General features: G+C 47.2%; 2 protein-coding genes across 3 annotated transcripts in view; both read right to left on the bottom strand.

Annotated features, from left to right (window-relative positions):
* Positions 1-22,405, bottom strand: part of LOC110386645 (monocarboxylate transporter 4) — a 107,102-nt gene that overhangs the window by 65,590 nt on the left and 19,107 nt on the right. The gene's annotated exons all lie outside the window — the stretch shown is intronic.
* Positions 10,212-11,009, bottom strand: LOC119630733 (uncharacterized). The gene has a single exon (XM_038021116.1). The coding sequence runs from the start codon at positions 11,007-11,009 to the stop codon at positions 10,212-10,214; it is 798 nt and encodes a 265-aa protein (XP_037877044.1).

Raw genomic sequence — 22,405 nt, 5'->3', positions numbered from 1 at the left:
AAAGATGATAATATACCTAATAGAAGTAGAGAACTAAATTACGTTGATTCTCTCGAGAGTTTAAATCTTGCTCATCCTATAATTTTTCCATTTAAATGTTCCACGAGAGATATATCCTAAAAGTTTTACGTACTGTTATTAAAGAGATACAATATTAGCATAATCTAGACGTAAGAACGATAGCCAGGAAGATGTAATGTTTAAAAGTGTTTCATTTTCTCCTCGCCACGTAACAATCAATTGAATTAGTTCACTATACAACAGGCTACTAGGAAATACTAATTGTATTTTCAATCTAATAACATTCGTCTGATGTCAATAAATAGGTTTGGATTTTGTTTGTCTTATAATGAACTCGTGATTTGTCATTTCGGTTAAATCTCAATTATCTTTTTCATAAAATATTATTCTTACTACCACAATATCTAGATCAAAAGTGCTATAAGCAAAATAGAGCTACAAGTGTTATTAGATAAAATTAACCAGCTATTACTGCGCTTATATTTGGTATTTAATTGTTATATACATCATTTGGCGATGATTGGAACCCACGGAGTGTATAACCCGCATACTAACAAGCCCTTGATTCTTAATGCATTATGATAACTTTGATACCAACAAGCCCTGGAGTCCAAAAGCTCTTTGATTGGTTTAAATTGCATATTTCACTTTTACTTAATTCTGTAATATAAATGTGAACTTGAGTTTGTATATTTGTTGCGGTTTTACGCCATAGTTACTTGAGCAATCATCATGACCTTTTGACCTATACGTTATTAAACGTTCGGAAGGGAAAGCATTTTTCCTTTACATTCCAAAAAAATAAGGATGTAGTTTTTCTTTCTATTTATTAAAATAGAAAGCAAAATCGCATTAGCAAACTAACTGCTATGTAAAAGTTAGTTAAGGAAAAAAATATACTAGACTTTCTTCTTCAAAATTGTTATTAAAACCCGGATTTTATTATTATTTTGGGTACTATCCCTGTATTAAATATCAATAAGGAAATGAATCATCAATAAGATAGAAAAGCACCAATCGCACGAACTATGACTCCGATTTTAAATAAAATATACTTAGTTGTTATAACGTGCAAACCAAGAGGCAAACTTTGTATTCGAGATAAAATATTGAAATTATAATTGTAATAGTATAGCAGATATTCTATAAAACCTATAGAAGACTGCCCTGATATGATCATTCTTATGCACGCAATTAAAAATAATATTACCCCGAAATTTCAAACAATGTAAATTTCTGTGTTAAATGCCAATAATGAAACTAAAATCCTCTCAAACGTTAACGACACGTCTGTCGGCGTTCAGGCTTTTGTTAGCAAACAGCACAAATATCGGCAAAGCCTCATTTTGACAGGTTGAACGTCGATCCAAATACAAAAATGTAAATACAGAGCTTAGTGTGGAATACGTAGTGTGCAGATCACAGATAATACAATAATTCATAGCAGCGGAGATACTGAAACATTTAGATTATTAATGTAATGTGTAAAATTTTCAATTCCTATTTTATCAATATCTATTGTCATACACCCGTCCGAGCTTAGCTGGAATAAACTGCTTACCAGCGATTAGGTAGAGGAATAAAAGTCAATTGTATTTTTAAGGTAGATAGTTATTTAAATACGTGTTTTTACCACATAGCTATACTACTAGTAATACGTAGATAGTTTAATTTTCCCCCTCAGTTTTGTGTCTTCTTTATTGTGGCTTCTTTGCGACTTGCTGGTAGAAAACTCGTTTTTGAGTCAAGCTTTCCTTTGTACATATTGTTTTGTAATGTAAATTTTATATGAATTTTAATAAATAAAACCACTGCGCAGAATAGACAGATGGTAAAAGTCTTTGTTCATTACGTGCTAGATATGGACTTGTAAAAATTTATACTCATCGTAGGATTATAATATAGTCGGAATGCTCTATACGAAGAGAAAGGGCCTGACGTATCAGGCTAAGCATGATCAGTAATACAAATAACAATTACATTTACATGTCTCCTACATTTATACTTAAACACTATAAAAAATAAATTAAATTTACCCATTGAAAGTGAAGAAATAATTACAGTACTTGCAAACTGAATATTAATTGTCTCGATTAGTTGTTTTCTTTTTTGTTAACCTGGTGGTTAATTGTTACTGTGACCCAATGGTGACCCTGCGTGAACGGTAGAGCATAGCTGGATTGCTACTAAGCATACCGTTGAGATTAAAATTAATAATAACGAAACAGCAACACCCACCCTCAATGTAATTATTTCACGAGAATTTTTATGGCATTGAATTTCTCATTGTGAAGAGACATTTATTTCTTTGTTGTTTGAAAACACAGACGTTGAGATCTCCAGTCCCTTGTGATTTGCATTAAAAATGAGTACGCAAATAAGAATGAATTCATTGTTCTACGTGATGTGCATAAACTAATTTCACGGACAAGTTCTTGAAGAACTTCTAGAACGTTGCATTTTGAAATTAATTATCTTATCAGAATTTACTATGTGTACTATAGGCAAATAATTGAAATAAACTTATTCGTTTCAATTGTACGAAAGACACCTATTGAAAAAAAGGCCAAATAGCATGGTGCTGTTCTAAAAACTTTTACTGGACGGCCTCTGTTCCTAATGTCGAAATGCTAACAAACTGCTCGAACTGTAAAATTATAATATATGATAATCTCTATATATAAAAAATGAATTGCTGTTCGTTAGTCTCGCTAGAACTCGAGAACGGCTGGACCGATTTTGCTAATTTTTGTCTTGAATTTTTTGTAGATAAATATGAAAATGCTCGGAATTAAATAAAAATAACAATTTTGTTTTTCTTTTTGATGTGTCCCCCGTCGGACGGATTCCTTTTGTTTGTTTTAAGTTTATTTTATACAAAAGTTTAGGTCTTTTCTTTATCGATTGAGGCAGTACGAAGTCTGCCGGGTCAGCTAGTTATAATATAATAAATAATTATACAATAATTCATAACTAATGATTATGTAAGAGTATTCATAGGCAACACGCGTGAGGTGATATGACGATACGGACGTGTCGCCGAAGCATATAGATAAATAGGTGAATATCGTGAATATGTTTTATTACGTAAAGCTTCGATTAACTGATGTAAGAGGAAAACAGTTATGATTTTAATTACTAATTAGTAGTCAGTTTTAGTCTTAATATGATTTTGTCACATAGTATAAAATGTTATAAGCAGGAAAATGAAAAATTTGCTTACGGGTTATAACTCTCATTATTTTACCTATATCTGCCCCGGATAAATTATGCATTCCAGCGCGATGGGTTAGGATATCCGTTATTTGGTGGAACTTTGACGGCATGTCTCAAGGTATCTTCGGAATTCATATGTCCGCTCCGGTACCTGATTATCATCACATGTAACAACAATTAATAATAAATGTAATAAGGCGAAGTTTGATTAAGTAAACATTATTGTAATTTTGTTACCTTACATATTATTTTTGCGAAATTGTGTGTATGAGTATTTATTATTTTTACTCCATGGTAATATTGCCAACTAGGTGGACGGACACAAACACAAGCGTCCCGGGCGCCATTAAGCAGGCCGAATGCAGACATCATTGGAGGAAGCTGGTGCAAAAAGTAGACCAAGGTGGTCACGACCCTCAGTAATGAGGAAGCGACGGAGAAGAAGAAGAAGAAGAATATTGACATATACATACATATTTGTATTCAATGAAAATACATCGTATTTACAATAATTTTAACAACTATAAATAAATGAATAGAATTTTCCTTGATACGATTTTTTTAAATGCATAGTTTTAATTTTTAAAACCCTTCATGACGAGGATCGTTTTTTTTTATATTTCATAATTTAGCTGCGAAAAAAATAACCTAAATCAAATACCATATTTACTAACAACCTTGTAATACTTTAACCTTAAAACATGCAGTTTATTTCTGCTTGTTCTGGGCATAGTTCCAACCTCTTTTCTGTAATATCATTTTCAATTTTATAGCTTCTTTCAACTGTGTGACTATAAAGTAGTCGTAGCTTGCGTGGTCGGTAATGTACCGCTTACATTAATTCCGAACGTATAAACGATAAATTACATAAATTAGACATATTATTATGTCGTCTACCCGACCACATTTACAATATTACACGGCTCGGTTAAATTACTCTCAATACAAAAAAAAAAGATTTGTGACCAAACATTGTATCCAGATATTGTTTATAAGAAATAAGACTCCTATAAATTCCCGAATTTACCAGCCGCTCGGACGATGTCATTGTACCCTTAGGGTGTAAGGGAAAATATTTTCGACAATCATTACCAGGGGGTCCATATGCGAGTGACCCTAGACATTCATATAAACGGCGAGCGCCAGGTGGAGAACGAAATGGCTCGGCCAATATCAATGAACGTTTACCGTCGCCCGTCAAGCGATCAGCGGATCTTTCGCCTCATAAAAGGAAGATAGAATCTGTGATTCAGACGCGTGATGCCGGCATCTGTGGCCGCTCGGACGCCTCGCTGGACTGCCTTTCCACTTAATAAAGTTCAAATGAACCGTGCCAAATGTTTATTACACCAGTGTGTAGTACAACCGAAAATCTATATTGGGAATTGGAATAGCCGAGCTATTTTCGTGAGATTTGTTATTAGTACGCCTCGACTAACGAATATTGTTTGTGGGCTATTTTATAGACGTTGAATTTCGTACAAATAAATAAGTATTAAAATAAAAACTTTACAACCCGGATCCAGATTTTGAATTTTTTTTTTTTATTTTTTTTTTTTTATTGCTTAGATGAGTGGACGAGCTCACAGCCCACCTGGTGTTAATATGGTGGTACCTACCCGCGCGGACTCACAAGAGGTCCTACCACCAGTAATTACGCAAATTAAAATTTTTTTTTTTTTTTTTGTCAGGAGGAAATCGCCGCACTTCCGCCCTTCACTGGGGATGAAGGGCGGGGCATGTCGGAGTCGAACCGACTAAAACCTCCTGTCTCTCAACAACCAACGTCCAAACCTCGCATGAGACAAAACTCATGAAAAGGCAAAGGGGGGAAAGTGAAGCGTTTAGTGCGGAGCACATCTCTCCCATCACCCTCCCCCTCGGGACGCCGGACCGGCGGTCGTCGGCGCCACGACCACCAGTCCTCTCGGTCGGCAGACTGTCCGAAGCCCGCCTAGATGGCGCCGGTTAGAGTGAGCTATCCTACGGAATACCCCGCTGGGTCAGAACCAGCGTGGGTCGAGGATAGCCGGCCTTCCATCACCCGGATGCTCTTGCGTAAAACGCGTGCAGAGCAGCTTGCACGTCGTCTTCTTAGGCCCCCTTCGCCGGGCCCCAGACCGACATATGAGGGGGACCCGAAACACTTAGAGGGCCAGGGCTTGGGCGATATCCGCCTCCCTGGCCCCCGCTCGACGGCGGCGGGCCTGTGCGTCTCTCCCGCGCCCCGCCGCCTCCTTCTGCGAGATGGTGCACTCGCAGAAGTCGAGCATCGCCTTCCACGACTCGTCTCACCGAGCATCGATGCCACAACACTCGGCAACGACAAGTCGTTTCCTATTTTTGGGACGAGGACACGGCGCCACCCCTCCCATGCGGGGCAGGCGACGAGCGTGTGCTCCGCCGTGTCCAAGTCGCAACCACAATGGTGGCACTCTGCCGTCGGCTCGGCTCCGATCCGGTGCAGGAACTCACCGAAGCAACCATGCCCAGTGAGCACCTGCGTGAGCCGGAAAGTGAGGCGTCCTCTGTCACGATTCACCCAGTTCACAAGAACCGGGCGAATCGCCTCGACGGTCCTACGACCAGCCGAAGGATCGGCCAGCCGTCTAGACCATGACTCCAGTACGGACCGCCGAGATTGGGCCCTCCGCGCTCTGACCACACTGGGGCTGGGACGCGCCACGCCCCGTACACGAAGGTCAGCCCGCCACTGATAGTCAGCAGCGAGCGCCTCCGCCTCCAGGACCGAAGGCGGCGTCCCAGCCAGTACACACGCCGCCTCGAAAGAGATGGTGCGGTGATAACCACGGATGATAACCACGGATGACCCTGACCGCGATGGTGCGTTGCGGCCGTTGCAGCAGCTTCGCTACCCCCACGGCCAGGGACTGGCCCCACACGGGCGCCCCGTATAGGGCCATTGATCGCACCACCCCTGTATAGAGACGGCGCGTCACCTGGTCAGGCCCCCCAACATTGGGAAGGAGCCGGCTTAACGCGCCGGCCACCCCCAACAAACGAGGGACCAGATTCTGAAAGTGAGCACGGAAGGTCCAACGACTGTCTAGAATGAGGCCGAGGTACTTCAACTGCACCCCGACCCCGATACGGACGCCTCCAACCACGATATGGGCATCGACAGGTGGCACTCTCCGGGGCCTGTGGAACCACATGGCCTCGGATTTACTGAGCGCCACGTCGAGGCCCAATCTCCTGATTTTGCCGACGACATGCGCCACCCCAGCCGTAGCAAGACGGGCAGACTCAGCAAAACTCCCCCCCCGGGCCACGACCAACGTGTCGTCTGCGTAACAGATTACGCTCAGGCCCGGGAGGAGGGCACCCCTCAGCACCCAGTCATACCCGATATTCCACAAAAGAGGGCCGAGCACCGACCCCTGTGGAACACCGCGCACGACCGGGAACCGGTGCACGATCCCACCGTGTCCGGTACACGTGACCGATCTGTCTTCCAAGTAGGAACCCACCAGCCGGCGAAGGTAGGGGGGCACTCCGTGTCGTTCCAGCGCCCCCCCTATCACGGACCAGGGCAGGGTGTTGAACGCATTGGCGATATCGAGTGACACCGCCAAAGCCACCCCACCCCCGGAAACGGCCTCATCCGAGAGGGCCCGCACGCGAAGGATCGCGTCTACCGTTGAGCGGCCCTCTCGGAAGCCATATTGCTCCGCCGACAGATCGGGTCCCACCCTGACCAGATGCTGGATGATGCGGGCTGCCAGAATGCGTTCCAGCAGCTTGCCCACCTCATCCAGCAACACGATGGGACGGTACCCGGCAGCAGTATCCGCCGGGCGCCCCTCCTTTCTCAACAGCACGAGTCTGCCCGTCCTCCACGATGAAGGAAACCGTCCCGACTCGAGGCAGGAGTTGTAAAGCCTCAAGAGTCGGTCCCCCAGGGCACCAAGAGCCAAGGCCCAAACCCGGCCATGGACGCCGTCCGGGCCGGGTGCAGTGTCCTTCGCGCACATTTTGCGCACGGCCACACGGAGCTCCGCCCCCGTTATATGGGGCACCTCGGCAGGGACTTCGCCGTCGTATTCCGGCGGCGAGTCCATAGCGGGAGCGACAAATCCCTCCCGCTCCTGCGGGAACAGCGCCGAGACGATGTCCCGCAGCTGCTGAGGCTGGAGACGCTCCGTGATCGGGGGGGCCCATGGGCGCATTTTATTGCGCACCATATGATAGGGCCGCCCCCACGGATCCTCATCCAGCGTCTCCAGGAGACCCTCCATGTGTTGATCCTTGGCTCTTCTGATGGCCAGCTGCAGTGCCCTCTGTGCGACGCGAAATGCGGCGTGCAGCCGGGCCTCTGCCGCCGCGAACGCAACTGGATCGTTGCGCCGCGGCAGGCGGCGGCGGCGATGCCTGGCGCACTCGCGCCTCGCCCGAACGCACTCCACGCGGAGTTGCGCAATTTCGGGCGACCACCAGTACGCCTGGCGATTAGGAAGTCGAGGGCCGATCCGGGGCATCGACACATCACAGATGCGACGCATCGTGTCCCGAAACCACCCTGCCTCGCCCTCGACCTCGACCGGGTGTGGACGCATGGGCGCCCACGCCGCCACTGTAGAGGCTTCCATCAGGAGCTCCTTATTCAGGCGCTTCAGTGCCCACTTGGGGAATGACCGGGACGCACCACGGGGGTGGTCCCCGTGGACGTCCGCGACTGCGGAGCGGGCGGAGAGATCAAACCGAATATATCGGTGATCTGACAACGTCATTGTTATTTGTATTTTGACATTCAACAAGTGTGTCATACTGACATCTAAGTTGAAATAAATGATTTTGAATTTGAATTTGAATTTGAATTTGTCTCCGCCCCCTCCAAAACCCTCCAGTCGCGGATACGGCGCGCGATGGCCGGGCTCGCGAACGTAACGTCCACAATAGACTCGCCCTGCCACCGCACGCACGTCGCAACCGACCCTCTATTCAACAAACAGAGGCCGGCCGCGTTCGCCCACCTCTCCAGTAGCCTACCACGAGCGTCCGAGCGGGGGGAGCCCCATGCGATAGACTTCGCATTGAGGTCCCCCGCGAGAATCGAAAGAAGACGAGGAGCGAGGCGGCGAGCAATCACCCCGATCTCGCCCAGGAAATGCCCGAACTCGACGGTAGGCCTGTTCGGAGAGAAGTACGCCCCGATCACGACGGTCCCTTCCAGCTGCACCGCGACGAACCCTTGACCCCTGGTCACCATCGCCAGGGGGGGGATCGCCGCGTCTCTTCGTATGACTATGGCCACCAGGCCGCCGTCGTCCCCAAACCAACAATCATTTGCTGGGGGAACGAAGTACGGCTCGGCGACCACAGCCACATCTATGGACCACTCCGCCATGCTCTGAGACAGCATGTCCTGAGCTCTGGCGGAGTGGTTCAGGTTTCCTTGGAGGAAGCGATAGGTGCGGTCCATTACTGTTGGACCACATCCATCGCCCCCTCCCCTTCACCGCTGCCCCCGCCCTCCGGCACCAGCGCCGCAGCGGGGATTACAGCGTTGGCCAGTGCTCCTCTGGCCAACCTTCTCTTTTGCCGGCGCTTCGATTTTCGGCGCCGGTTGCGTTCGGTATTATTACCGGACGGGAAACACGCCTTGCCTCCCGCCCGGTGGTTTGCCCTGCGTCCGGCTGCAGCGCACAGAGCGCAATGCGGGGCGGCCGTGCAGGACGCAGCTTTATGGCCCGGCTGGCCGCAGCGGAAACACAAACCGCTGCGGTCAACCGAGCTGGTGCACCTAGCGAGTCCGTGCCCCGTGCTGAAGCACCGGAGGCATCGCCAGGCACGTGGTTCTTGGAGACGCACGTAGGCCGCTATCCAGCCCACGCGTAGTCTCCCTGGATCCCCCGTCGATCTTCCCGGTGGAGGAGTGGCCCAGGAAGTGGCCGCCTCCACAGGGCAGCGCGCCCACGCTGACCTGGCCCCGGAGTACCCTGAGCGAAGTTCGCCCACGGTCACGCTGTCTGGGGCACATCTCCCCTGGGCCGCTATCGCAGCTGCCACCTCCTCCTTGGTGGCGCAGTCGTCCAGGCCGGTGATCCTAATCTCGGCCATCCTCACCGGCCTGTGCACGCGCACCTCTTCTTCCGGCAACGCCACGCGGAGCGTCGCCACTAGTTTGTCCGCGATGCCAGAACTATCGGCACCGGGACACTCCAATAGCTTCGCCCCATTGGCTGTGTGCCGGAAGCGGAGGCCCTCCTCTGCTCCAATTTCTTCCAAGCTTACGGCCGCGCGCGCCCGGGCCATAACCTCATTATACGTGAGGCCCTTTTCGATGGCGGCCGGCAGCAACGTCACTACAACGGCAGCCGACCCCGCTGCGCGCGGCTTCTTCTTGTTTTTGGTCTTGCTAGCGGCCGGTGCTCGACCCTCGCGGGGAGCAGCCACGGCCGCCAGCGCTGTGTTTCGGGTAACAGCAGTCGGCGCTCGACCCCCTTGGGGAGCTGCCAGAGCTGTTGTCTGTCGCAATCTTTTGGTGCCCCGCTTCACCACTTCCGTCCAGCCCTCGTCCATGCTTGACGGGGGGGGAGGAAGGACACGGGGCTGAGGTTGGAATCGCGGGGCGGGATTCTGGGCGCCCGCACCTCTGTTATACTGATTCCGGCTTCCACGTCGTGCCACCCTCGCGGATGGGGTAGAAGTGGAGGTCGGCTGGGTGGCCTGGTCCCGCGGGGCGGTCGCGGCTGTTGGTACAGGGACGCATTCTCTGGAACCAATCGAGGAGCGGAGCATCTCCTCAAGGCCAGCCAAGTGTTTGCCGACCTCAACCGCCACCGCCCGCGAGATGCAGGCCATCATTTCCTGTCTGCTTGGGAGGGAGTGGTCCACACCCCCCATTTCAGCAGCACGTGGGGGCGAAAGAGGCGGCTCCGAAGACCTGGGCCGTGGCAGCGCCGGCCACTCGTCTACCATCCTCGCCAGTGGCGAACGGATGTCCTCAGTCCTTAACCTTCCTGCCTGTATGGATGCAGGGGCGCCGATATCCGGGAAGGCGGCGCAGGCCTTAACTCAACCCTCCGAGGGGGGCGAGGAAGCGCGGGAGTAGGCACGCGCGGAACAGGGGCCACAGTAGTAGGCGCTGGCATGAGCGCCGCCACACTCATCCCAGCCCGCGAAGGCGCGCTGGTGTCCATCTTCCTCACGGGTGGCTCAGAGCGTGCCAGCGCAGGCATCGGCGACAAGGGAGTCCCCTCTCGCAAGGCTGGGGAGTCCCCCAGAATGCGACTCTCCCTGGAGTCAAGCTGCGCTACGAGTTTGGACATGGTAGGGATCAGCTTCGTCCTAACCATAGCGGCTCCCTCCCGGAGCCTCTTCCGGTAGCTGCTGCCTGGCTCGGCGCCCTTGGCAGCCACGGTCGACAGCAACTTAGCCAGATTGACCAGGGCATGGTCGAGGTCGCGGAATGCCTCGTCCCCGCTAGCCAGGGACGCGGCCGACGTCGACATCGACTCCACCGACGTCGCCGGTGACACTGCGCCCCTCCTCCTCACTGGTGCCCACTGGGGTGCGGGCATCGTGTCTTTCGACGCAGCAGGCCCCGAAATCACCGGAGCCACCTCCTCGACGGCCATGGTCTTTTCCGGCACCTCGGTGCTGGAGGATGACGCACCGCCGTCGTCGGAAGTTGCTACGGAAGTCTTCCTTCGGCCCCTCTTTTTCCCCGCCGATGGTTTGGTGGGGTTCATCGCAACCGATTCGCTGGCGAGCGCAGAGCGCATCGAGCCGGCGATCAGGGAGCGCATCGGTTCGACGGGAATTCCGCTGCCCGTCGCACAGCCTCCTTCATCTTGGCAATTGTTGCCCCCCCCAGAATACGTGGGGCAGCGTGCTTCCACCGAGGTGGAAGCACGGAGGGATTCTCCGCCCGACTCGCAGGCGGTACCCTCCTGGGGTACTAACTTTTCACAATTGGCCATCATCATTTGATCCTTTTTTATTAACCAGGGGTTTGGTCCCCTGGGATCTACGACACCCTCGGGACTGGAAACCCTCCAGCCATACATCCCATCGCCGGGTGTCGAGCTTGAGATTGGGGCATTTTTGAAGAGGTTTGCGTCCTCGCAGCTCCGACCAGTAAAGGCAGGAGCCCCCGTTCCCCATGACTGGGGTTTACGGTTTGGCCGACGGTGGCCGAGGCCTGTCCGTCGCCCACAACGCGGTGTGGAGCCACGCCGGCGAGCCGGTACCTCCCATATCTGGAAGGCTTTCCCCTGTAACCGAAGCCGGGGACATGGCAACCCGCAGCCGGAAGACACAAAAGTGCCGCCGGCTCATCAGGCTCCCGAGAGCCAACCCCTCATCCCCTGAATGCCTCCCTTTGCCAGTGCAAAGGGTGTGGGGAGAGAGTCCCTCGCTCTCTTTCAAGGAGCACCCGTGAATACGGAAGCAGCCAAGGAGAGCTGGGCGCAGTTCTCTTGGTCGCGGCGTCCCACACAGATTCCTCTGCACGCGATTTTAGGGACGCACGCTTAAGCCCCACCGCCACGACAAAGCGGAACTACATTCGGTGGGGTCGTTGTACAGATAGATAAATGTAGTTCAACGTTAGTAAAGCCTGTTAAGAATAGAATGATCGAAGCATATTTACAAAGATTGTTAAAGGAAAATGACCCTTGTTAAAATGTCAAACTTATCTTTACAAGCTTCGACAATGCCTTGAATTAACGCTTTTCAGAGGCCAAGATTTGTGACACCCGTGGGATTAGTAAAAAGTTTGTAGTACGGTGCTCGTGCAAAAACAAAACCATTTCTTTTCATTTTATAATGCACCTTCATAACCAAGATGGCGAGAGCGAGATATATTTCTACTACCAAATATGTAGTTGGATGCACACATTTCGTTGCAGCTAGTAGAGGAAGCCATTACCATCTGTTTTGTATCTAGTTTTATTTTTTGCTAGCCTTTGACGCGTTATCGCAGAGAATGGCGTAACGTACTAAACCTTAAATTCAAACGCCAAGTTAGTAATTTTACTTTATCTTCTGACTTTATATAAAACAGCAAAATTTTCTTGAATGTCAAGTGATATCTTTTCACAGATTCTTCAGATTCTCTTAGCATTCAGTCTCGTGTGGCTTAAGTGTAGATTCAAGGCATTTCCACAAAAGATTCTGTTGGAAATCAGTAGAGTGCTTATTCTGACCGAGGTCATAGAAGTAGTACTTAACTGACACGTTTCTTTGCTTTCATGGTATTTATTTATCCAATAGCGGTTATTTGATTAAGATATTGGTAGTTGTATGATTTGGTAACGTACATATACCATGAAATAAAACTAAAAATAATATTATTTTTACTGTTTAAAATAATATATTAGCCAGATTATGCTTATAACCTGAAGCTATAAGAAACAGTTATGTTGATATTACCCTTAAGAGTCTTATAAACGTATTCAAAGAAGTAATAATCCTATCATCAGTGTTGGAACAATGAGACTATTAGTTAAGTAGCAAGGGTTATCAAGCTCTTATTGTGAGGGAATATTTATTTTCAGTTGCAAGAAATTAAGAGGATATTTAGGTTATGAAGCCTTGAATTTGATTAAATTGTTTATCAATTTTTTAGGGGATTTTCATAACCTGCATTTTATAAACTGCAGAACTTATTTACCCCCTAGATGAACCTTTTAGAGCTCGTCTCGTAGTTCATGTTTTATTAATTTCAAGAAATTGCCGTTTACCGTCTTGCAATAGACCACAGCATAAATAAGTATTTTATCTGGCGTTTGTAAATAAACATTTAAAATTAAAAACGTATCGGGCGACTGCGGCTTTGCGTTATGATATGGGATTTGCTACGGCCAGGATAAGAGGGTCATCGTGACGCGCAGCTTTGTTAAAGTAGCGTTCTGACGCTACCCTGAGATACTTACGTATTGGTTCTAAATTTAAGTCGTCGTGAAGCTCGACATTCCTGGCGTACCTTAGCCGTCCATGTATATGTCTTAAGTTAGCTAAGGTAGCTGTTTTGTGACATTCTTACACTATAACATTCAGTTTGCTGCAACATTATTGGGAAGCGAGACATACATCAATAACAACTTATTATGAATGTTAACAATAATATATTAGAATTAATAACGGTATTTTTCGTTCAGTGAAAACCCTACATCTTGTTGTAGTACCACTCCATTACAGGGGTTAATTATTGTTTTTTTTTATTAAATATTAGCCATTTTAATTGATAATTATGTGCAAATTTCAATAAAAAAATCCTCCTTAACAAACAAAAAGAGAACTTGCCAGCGCAAAGCTGCATTCCATGCGTAAAAAAAGCACGACAGCCCTATAAGTAACTAAACTCATCGAAATAGACATTACAAAGATGAGCTTGCTCATATTATTTGGGTTACACCACAAGATCATTATCCGTAATATTATGGTAATGACGCGGCGAAAGTGTTAATGTAATGTAGTAAAGAGACTAACATTGGATTATTCATGAGAGTTAGGTGCCATGATGCGTGAGACAACAGCTAAGGTATGATTGATCATTATATTTTCTAGTTTACTTTGTATATTTAGTAAATTAGATTTAAATGAGATAGATGTCAGTTTCGAAATACACTCAAGCATCTAATTTTTAGTTTTTACTCAGTTCCTTTTGTTATGAGTATTAATAGTAACATTAAATTGATCGCAAGGACATGTTTCGTTAGCCGCGATTATTATTTAAATTATTGAATTATTACTTCAGGATTATTCACAACTTGTTGTAAATTCCGAATAAGGTATTTAATGACTATAAATTAAAAGTTCCTTACGAAACCATTTTGAATTGGCTTAATTGTGTAAAGTGTACGAGATAGCGACCACACAGCACAATACGTTTCGTTTCAATGCCCGTGTGCTTTGCTTGGAGTCATATTATCATGAGTGGATTTCCGTATCCAACGGGAACATTGTACTACAAATGGCCTCTGTATCAGCCGTGAATAGAAAATAATGTAACGAGTTGCTTCATACGGCTTGTGTTTTATACAGTCTCATCGGTTTTTTTATTTTTGTCATCCTTTGTATTTGTAGCACAAAACGTGTGTGTGTGAGAGAGAGAGAGAGAGAGAATACACTTTATTGCACACCAAAACACAATTTACATTCAAAAAACAATCAAAAAAAGCAGATACAATTTGTACAATAGGCGGTCTTATCGCTAAAAGCGAGCTCTTCCAGATAACCGTTTAATTTATAGAAATTCTGGAAAATATAAAAAATATAGCAGGTATGTTGCGGTGTACTATAGATAATACATTATTATAGAAAATAGATACATACAATAAACAAAATATATACCGTTTACATATAATATGAAATATATACCAATATTTATATACCAATATACATACTTACATACAATAGATAATAATATATTATACTTTATACTACTAAACGTGCTTGGTATTCAACAAATGTTTATTACAAAAAGGAATTTATTTACAAGGTTTTCCAACACATCGGAACAATAAAGTTAACCATGCGTTGTCTGTACTTATTCTGTTAGCTATTTACCCCCTATTATTCTCAGGGTGCTAATGAAACTAAATTGGATTCGTATGGGTTGTTTTCGTGCATATAGATAAATAAGTTGGTTGTTTTGACCTCGAACTTCTGTGAGAAGTTTGCGAAATATCTTTATTGCGTTCGTAGAATTTAGTTTCCTTTCCGTCTTTGTTCCAGAATCGAAGGAAATTGTATAGTTGTCGGCAAACTTAGTTGCAGACTTAAAACGCAAGGCTTGTTCAAAATGTAATTCTTGATAAACAATAAACTTAAACTTTTTTCTTTTCTTTTTAAATTTATGTAAAGGAATTGGAAATGCGTATGCTCTAAGTACTTTATACATGCGCCAATTGGAAATTGATTCTGATGCACAAGTAAATAACTTCCGTATACATAATAGTAATATTCACAAACGATATCCACGGTGAAGAAAGTAAGGTAATAAAAAATAAAAAGAATAAAAATCAAAACTGGCGATAGGATGCCATCATGGATAGGTACCACGATCTTCTCTACTTCCAATGTGAAGCATCATCTAGGTTCCGGTTTCAACTTTGCCTTTATATTTCAAGATGGGTGGCAACATACACAATGTTAAAACTATACAATTGTACATACATTTACCAATGAAGAGCAAAAGAAAACTTAAAAAAAATTCCCATAAGATATCATAGCTCAATATTTAATATTATAATGCTTGAAGACGAATTTCAACAATAAATTCGTGCCAATTAAACACTCGTACAACATTTCAAGATAACGGGTACATCCCTCTCACGAGTTCCATAGTGAGGCATCAAGGTTTTTTGTTGCATAAAAGAGGCTATTGTGTAACATGTGAAAGAAGTCACTTACACCTAATGGTGCCCATTTATTTTAGTTGTAAAGCTTTTAGCCTTTTAGATTTGTGTACCTTGAACAATGGCTGTGATAAAAAGTACTTGGGACATCTTATATACAACCTTAACTGTCTTAGGTTATATAGGTATATTATTATGAAGTATAATACCTTTAAATGCAAACAGCATGTTGTTCTAATTGTATATGTATCTTTCTAGTACTGATTTAATGCTGAAAATCGATTACTGCTTAAATCCTACCTAGTTTTGTGTCGCCTGCCGTGTTGACTTTTATTTCCGAACTAAATTACCTTAGTGCCTTACCTTAATTAATATAAGTTGCGGCGTAAGTTTTTTTTATTTTCTGATATTTTAAAAGAAGTACGCATTTTATTTCTGCAAGTTTGCACCTTTTCAGATTCAGCTTATTAAAAAACATTTTAGATAAACAAAAATTAATGTTGGACTGTCAGTGAGTTCTATATTTAAAATGATCTATAGAGTAAATTAAATGTGGGAGTTTGATAGTTGGCTTAAGTGGGTTATAACAAAACTTAAATTTAATCAAAGTTACAGCTTTTCCAGAGAAAAGTTTATATTTGAAACGCTTTGAAAAGTTTTCGCGGTTCGTCGGGGCCACACAAAATCCGTGGTCTCAAAGGAGTGAAAATAAAATGAGGGATAATAAAAGAAGGACGTGTGTCTCAAGAGTTATTGCAGATTTATTTTATGTCCGAACCTTTTTTTTTTTTTTTTTTATGATTGAAAGTTTACTGGTGGCCCGAAGGCCTTTCCAGTTTCACCAGGACAGGTGGGCGAGCAAAGGCTCAGCCAAGAGGGGTGGGATTTGCTAACAACTGCCCGAGCGCCTCCGAAGGAGACCTAACAACTCAAGAGCAATTGTTTCGCGAATGAATCTACTACCGGATCGGAATCGCGACCCGCTGAGAAGATCCGGCGAGAAACTCAGCGGGCTGATGCATGGGTTAGGTTGCACGTCGACCTCTTTGTCGAGTTCGACGAGTACGGTTACCGGGGTCCCTAAGCCTGCCCCTAGTATTAGAGCTGAAGGCATCTAATGCAAAGGTTATTGGATCTGATGGATCCGTAAGGACGTGTCTAGGGCGTCGACGGTGACTGGCTCCTGCATGATCAGGATTCGGGGAGTAGTCAGCGGCGGCAACGATAAGGCGATTATCATGACGCATAGCCTTATCGAAGTATCGTTCCGACGCTGACTTCATGTATTTCCGAATTGATTCGAGGCCCAGGTCGTCGTGTAGGTCAACGTTCCTCACGAACCACGGAGCCCCGACAGCTAACCTGCAAAAGCGGGATTGTAGGGATTGGAGGGTGTCTATGTGTGTGCGGGCCGCGTGAGCGAACACCACACTCGCGTAAGTCATGACGGGCCTTATGCAAGTTTTGTAAAGTGTCACCTTGTTCCGAAGGGACATTTTACTCCGCTTACAGATCATGGGGTAGAGTCTACCGAGAATAAACGCGGCACGGTCACGGACTGATTTTATATGCGGGCGGAATGTCATCGATGCATCCAGGGTAACGCCCAGGTACTTGACCTTCCTGGCCCAGGGTATGGGTTGTCTAAAGAGAGTAATCGGGGGTGTGAGATTCCTCCTCCTAATCCGGGAGGAAATCCGTGTGGAGCTTCCCCTCTGAAATAGCACCGCAGTACTTTTCGCTGGGTTGATGTCTATGCGCCATTTTCGGAACCACTGTCCTAGGGCTAGGGCTGCGCTCTGAAGCTTCTTCGCGATTAGGGACTTATTTCTACTAGAATAGTAAACAGTCGTGTCGTCGGCGAATAAAGCTAAATGGGTCGGCGGCGACCGGGGAATATCGTTGACGAATAAGCTAAATAGGAGGGGTGAGAGGACAGAGCCTTGCGGGACTCCAGCTGTGAGAGGTCGTGGGGAGGAGCGGGTTCCCTCGACTCGATATCGAAAAGAGCGGTTCGACAAGAAGTCCCGTATGATGAGCACGAGACTATCCGGCACGCCCATGTTGAATAGTTTGAAAATCAAACCATTGTGCCAGACTTTGTCGAACGCTTTTGCGACGTCGAAGAAGAGAGCTCCCGTGTATAACGGTTTTGGTCGATTAAGCCCCACAAGAATGTGCTCCGTGAGGCGGTGCACCTGTTGAACGCATGAGTGATTTGTACGGAATCCGAATTGTTCATCGATAAGAATGCCCTTGGATGAGACGAAGTCTCTGAGGCGTTTGTAGAGCAGACGCTCATACAGTTTGCCTAGAGACATGAGGAGGCTAATCGGGCGGTAGCTCGTCGGATGATTTTTTGGTTTACCGGGTTTATGTATGCCGATAACGTCCGCTTCTTTCCACACCGCGGGAAAGATACAGTTCGCCATAGCGGCATTGAAAATAGATGCCAACATCACGATGAGTTGGACGGGTAGAAGTTTAATAACGCGGTTGGATATACCGTCGGAACCGGGAGCCTTCCGAGGACGTAGGTCTTTGATCAAGTCTTTAACTTCCATCGGGGTGACGGGTGGTAACGCATCAGAGGGTGGCAAGGAGGCTCTGCGTTCTACCTCACTGTCTACTAATTCTACATGAACAGGGTCCACGGATTGAGTGCTGGGCGTGCACTGGGTTTGCAATGTATCGGCCAGCAGCTCTGCTTTTTCGTCATCATCGAACGCCGCGAGTCGGCCTGAGGGGCCTACGAGGGGGGGCATAGTTACTACCGTATCCGATTTGAGAGTACGAGCTAAGCGGTAGTAAGACCTTTGAGAGGGCGCGAGTCCTTCTAAGAAATCAGACCATCTGGCATCTCGGACTTCGGTGATGCGAGACTTTACGTCGCGTTGTAGGGCACGCATTCGAATACGATTTTCCGCGGTAGGATACCTATCGTACGCACGGATCGAGGCGTTCTTAGCTCTAAGGAGTTCCCTAATATCGTCGGGCAATTTGAAGCGGTGAAGGAAGTCCTCCGCTACAACTTGCTTCGATGACCTATCTAATGTCGAGGTGATGTGTGACGTTACGATGTCTATGGCTTCAGCGGTATCCTGAGGAGACGGGATAGAGTCCGGACTAAACGGAAGCGATGGTGGATCAGATTCAGCCAGGCTGATGCCCAGCGTGTGCCAATCCACCACAGTCCTCGTGACGGGAACGGAATCGGGAGCGCGACCGAGCTTCATAACGACGGGACGGTGGTCTGAATCTAACTCTGAAACTACTTCGATCGAGTGTAAGCGCAGAGTTACGTTTTTTAATAACGCTATGTCGAGTATATCCGGGCGATGCGCGATATTTAGCGGGTAGTGAGTCGGGGTTAGCGGAGCGACGATATCGAAGGCGAGATCATCGACTAACGCGTCAAGCCGCCTGCCATTCGGGGTTGTGGTGTGCGAGTTCCACCTGATGTGTTTACAATTTAGGTCACCCGCCAGAATGACAGAGCTCCCCATACCGAGCAGCGCCTCGATATCACTGCTTAGAACGATCTTATCCGGTGGAAGATAAACGGACGCGATAACGATCGGCGCGTGTCCCGTCAGTGAGATTCGGCACACTGATGCTTCGATATTAGCGAGCGCGGGAGGATCGAGCGGGACGCAATGCAGGGCTCTTCTATAGTAAATGACGGTACCACCACCACGGGCAGAGAGCCTGTCGTTCCTGACCATGTTATAGTTCGCGATTTTAGGGTCACGGCGCGCGGGCTTAAGTAGGGTCTCCTGCACTAAAAAGATATCAATTTGGTGGTCACGCAAAAGTCAGAAACCTGATCACGTTGATTTGCGAGACCGTAAGCGTTAAAAAATCCTATCGTTACGGATAGGGGCTTTATTCTACTTATATACGCCATTGATTACCGGCGGAGTGAGGGGAGGACGTACGTATTTAATGACGCGTATACGTCGGCGTATTCCTGCACAACGGCGATAAAGTGTTGTGCAGTGGAGGCAGCGCGAATGGCGTCGCCCAAAGCGTTAACGCGCTCAAAGTTGATCGACTGAAAGAAGTCGATCGCTAAAGCGAGATTGTCGGACGCGGTCGGAGGGCAAGTCGCGGGAGAGGGACGAGTCGCGGGGGCGGGACGAATCGCGGAGGAGGGAGTTGTAGCCGTGTTCGTGTACGGCAGCGGTTTTGCCCAGGCCGAGACACTGGGCACCGCCGCCGGAACGAACGCTGGCTTAGCCTGCGACGCAGAGGGTGCCGAGGCTTTGATGTCTGGGCCGGAAGCTCGGAGGCGGTTTTGGCGGGCGACGCGGCGATTTATTTTAGGGGCTCGGGGGCAACCACGGTAATTCGCGGGGTGACCCTGTGTTCGACACAGGACGCAGCTAGGCGGTTCCGTCGCGGTTTTTTGGTCGCGAGCGCAGAGGGCCGTGGCGTGATCGCCCAAACACTTAACACATCGGGGGCGCGCGTGACAGTTACGGGAAGAGTGCCCGTACAATTGACAGTTATGGCACTGGCTAGGAGTGCCTTTTTTATGGGGGGCTTCGACAGCGATACCAGAGAGCCTACAGACGGTCTGTGTGTTAAAGATTTTCTTACCCTCGGGGGTAGGCTGGAGAGCGACTAGAACCATATTATATGGCTCCCTACCGCGACCGGTGTGCATACGGTGCACAGAATTCACTGGTAGGCCTTGTTCTAACAGGTCGGCTTTTACGAGCTCTACATCTAACTCTTTAGGGATTCCGCGTATTACAACGCGGAGTTCGCGCTCCTCCTGGAGCGTATACGTATGGAAACTTATACGCTCCTTACGGAGGTAAGAAGAGAGGGCCCTATGGTCGTCGGGTGTTTGAACCTTAATTTGAATGCCGTTCGCGAGGTTACGGGCATTCGTGAAATTTATATTTTTGGCCTTAAGGGCCAGGCAAACTCGATCCCAAGCTGCCTTCTCCTGAAGGATAACCGGGGGAGGGGTCTGGGTTTTATTTTGTGCCACCGGACGCGGCGACGGAGTGGCACGGGCTGGGGGCGCAACGGGAGTCTGAGGGCGGGGGCGCGACGCGTTCACGGCTTTGCTAATTTTAGCGGCCGCGGGAGCTCGAGACTCCGCGGCACGCTTCTTACCCTTCTGTACCAGGGTGAATCCATCCGTCGATGAAGCGGGGGCGAGGTCGACCTCCATGTCCGAGTCAGAGTCGGAGCACGAGGAGGCGGGTGCAGGCGACCTACGAGCAAGTGTAGGTGTTTTAGAGGGCGCGACGGAGGCCGCGGATGATCGCTCAGCTGAAACGATGGTCACGGCGGACGACGCAGCAGCTTTTCTCGCCAGTATAGGCGACACGGGAGCGGCAGGCACGACAGAGGCTGCGGTGCTCAATGCAGAAGCTCTGCACGCAGGTACAGGCGACGCAGGAGCAGCGAGCGCGGCGGAGTCCTCGAGAGGGCTCGCAGTGTGATTGGCCTTGAAGGCCAAAAACTCCGAGGCGAGCTGTGGGTGGCGAATTCGGAGGAATTCCGCGAATACAGCGTCCATGATCGCTGAGTACCCAGGTGGGGCGGCCCCGGGTCTTGAAAACACTCGCCTTGCGGCGAGGCCCCAACTTCTCGGACCTGAGCGGTTCTATTGAACACAGGTGGCAATGCGGCGCGATTACTACAGGACAAAGAAAAAGCACAACAAAACAGAAATTACGAAAAGAAACAAAACAAATAAATACTTGCAGGAAACCACTTTGTCGGCAGATGTACCACGAACACAGAAACAACAAAAGGAAACAAAACAAATAAAAACTTCCAGAAAGAGCACTTAGTCGGCAGATGTACCACAAACACAGGCCGCGCGAACAATGGCCGGGCTAACAAAAGCCGGGCGAACAAAGACCGGGCGATCGAGTGGACGATGAGCACGTCCGCACGTGACGGGTGCCTCTATCGGAATGAATGTCCGAACCCTGCGGCGAGTTGGATGGGTATCTTCTGCTGTATATCGTAGCCGTACATCATGGGTGCTAACATTGCTTTCTGGTACGCTATTTAAAGGCATACTGTTTTGTTAAAATACACGTGAAGTTTTTCGTAAATGCAAAAGGTATTAGAAATAAAGAATAGTTTAAAAAAACTAAAAAAATACGCTTTTATAGAAAAACCAACTAAAAAATAGAAAATAAATTTTAATAAATTTGAATTAAAAATAGTGTAAGAAAAAATGATTTTATTGTAAAAAAAAAGCGTGGAGTAGTTTTTTTAAACTATTACTTATTTTTCATTTTTTAGTTCAATTTAAATTTTTTCAATATATTTTTTAAATATTGAATTGTCGTCGGTCCTTAATAAGTATGCCAAATTTCGAGTTAATCCGACGTTTTGAAAGGGGTCAAAATCATGTTCAAAGATTCCGTTACATACTGACATACAGACGTCTGAAGCTAATAAAAGCGTATTAAAAACTGTAGTATGTACTGTCACAGTGGGGAAGCCAATGTGGTTTTAAGCGCAATATAATGACATTTTATGTGCTGATTTCGTTGTGATGATTTTGTTGTGTAATATTGATTGTCTTATTATTATTTTATTTTTTGCCTTCGAAGGTATACTAGAATATCGAATGGTGACTGTCGAGTGGGCCAATCGCTGGTCACTTGTCGTCACTCATGGACATCAGAAGTCAAGACTTTGCCCACCGAAAAACTCGATTCCAGAAGAACATAGCACAGAGCTCAGGAAATGGATTTGTACTGGTTGTAGGACCTCTTGTGAGTCCGCGCGGGTAGGTACCACCACCCTGCCTATGTCTGCTGTGAAGCTGTAACGCGTTTCGGCTTGAAGGGTGGGGC

This window comes from Bombyx mori, chromosome 3 (genome assembly GCF_030269925.1).
Source record: "Bombyx mori chromosome 3, ASM3026992v2".
Lineage (NCBI taxonomy): Eukaryota > Metazoa > Arthropoda > Insecta > Lepidoptera > Bombycidae > Bombyx > Bombyx mori.
This window is presented reverse-complemented; position numbering and strand designations above follow the sequence as displayed.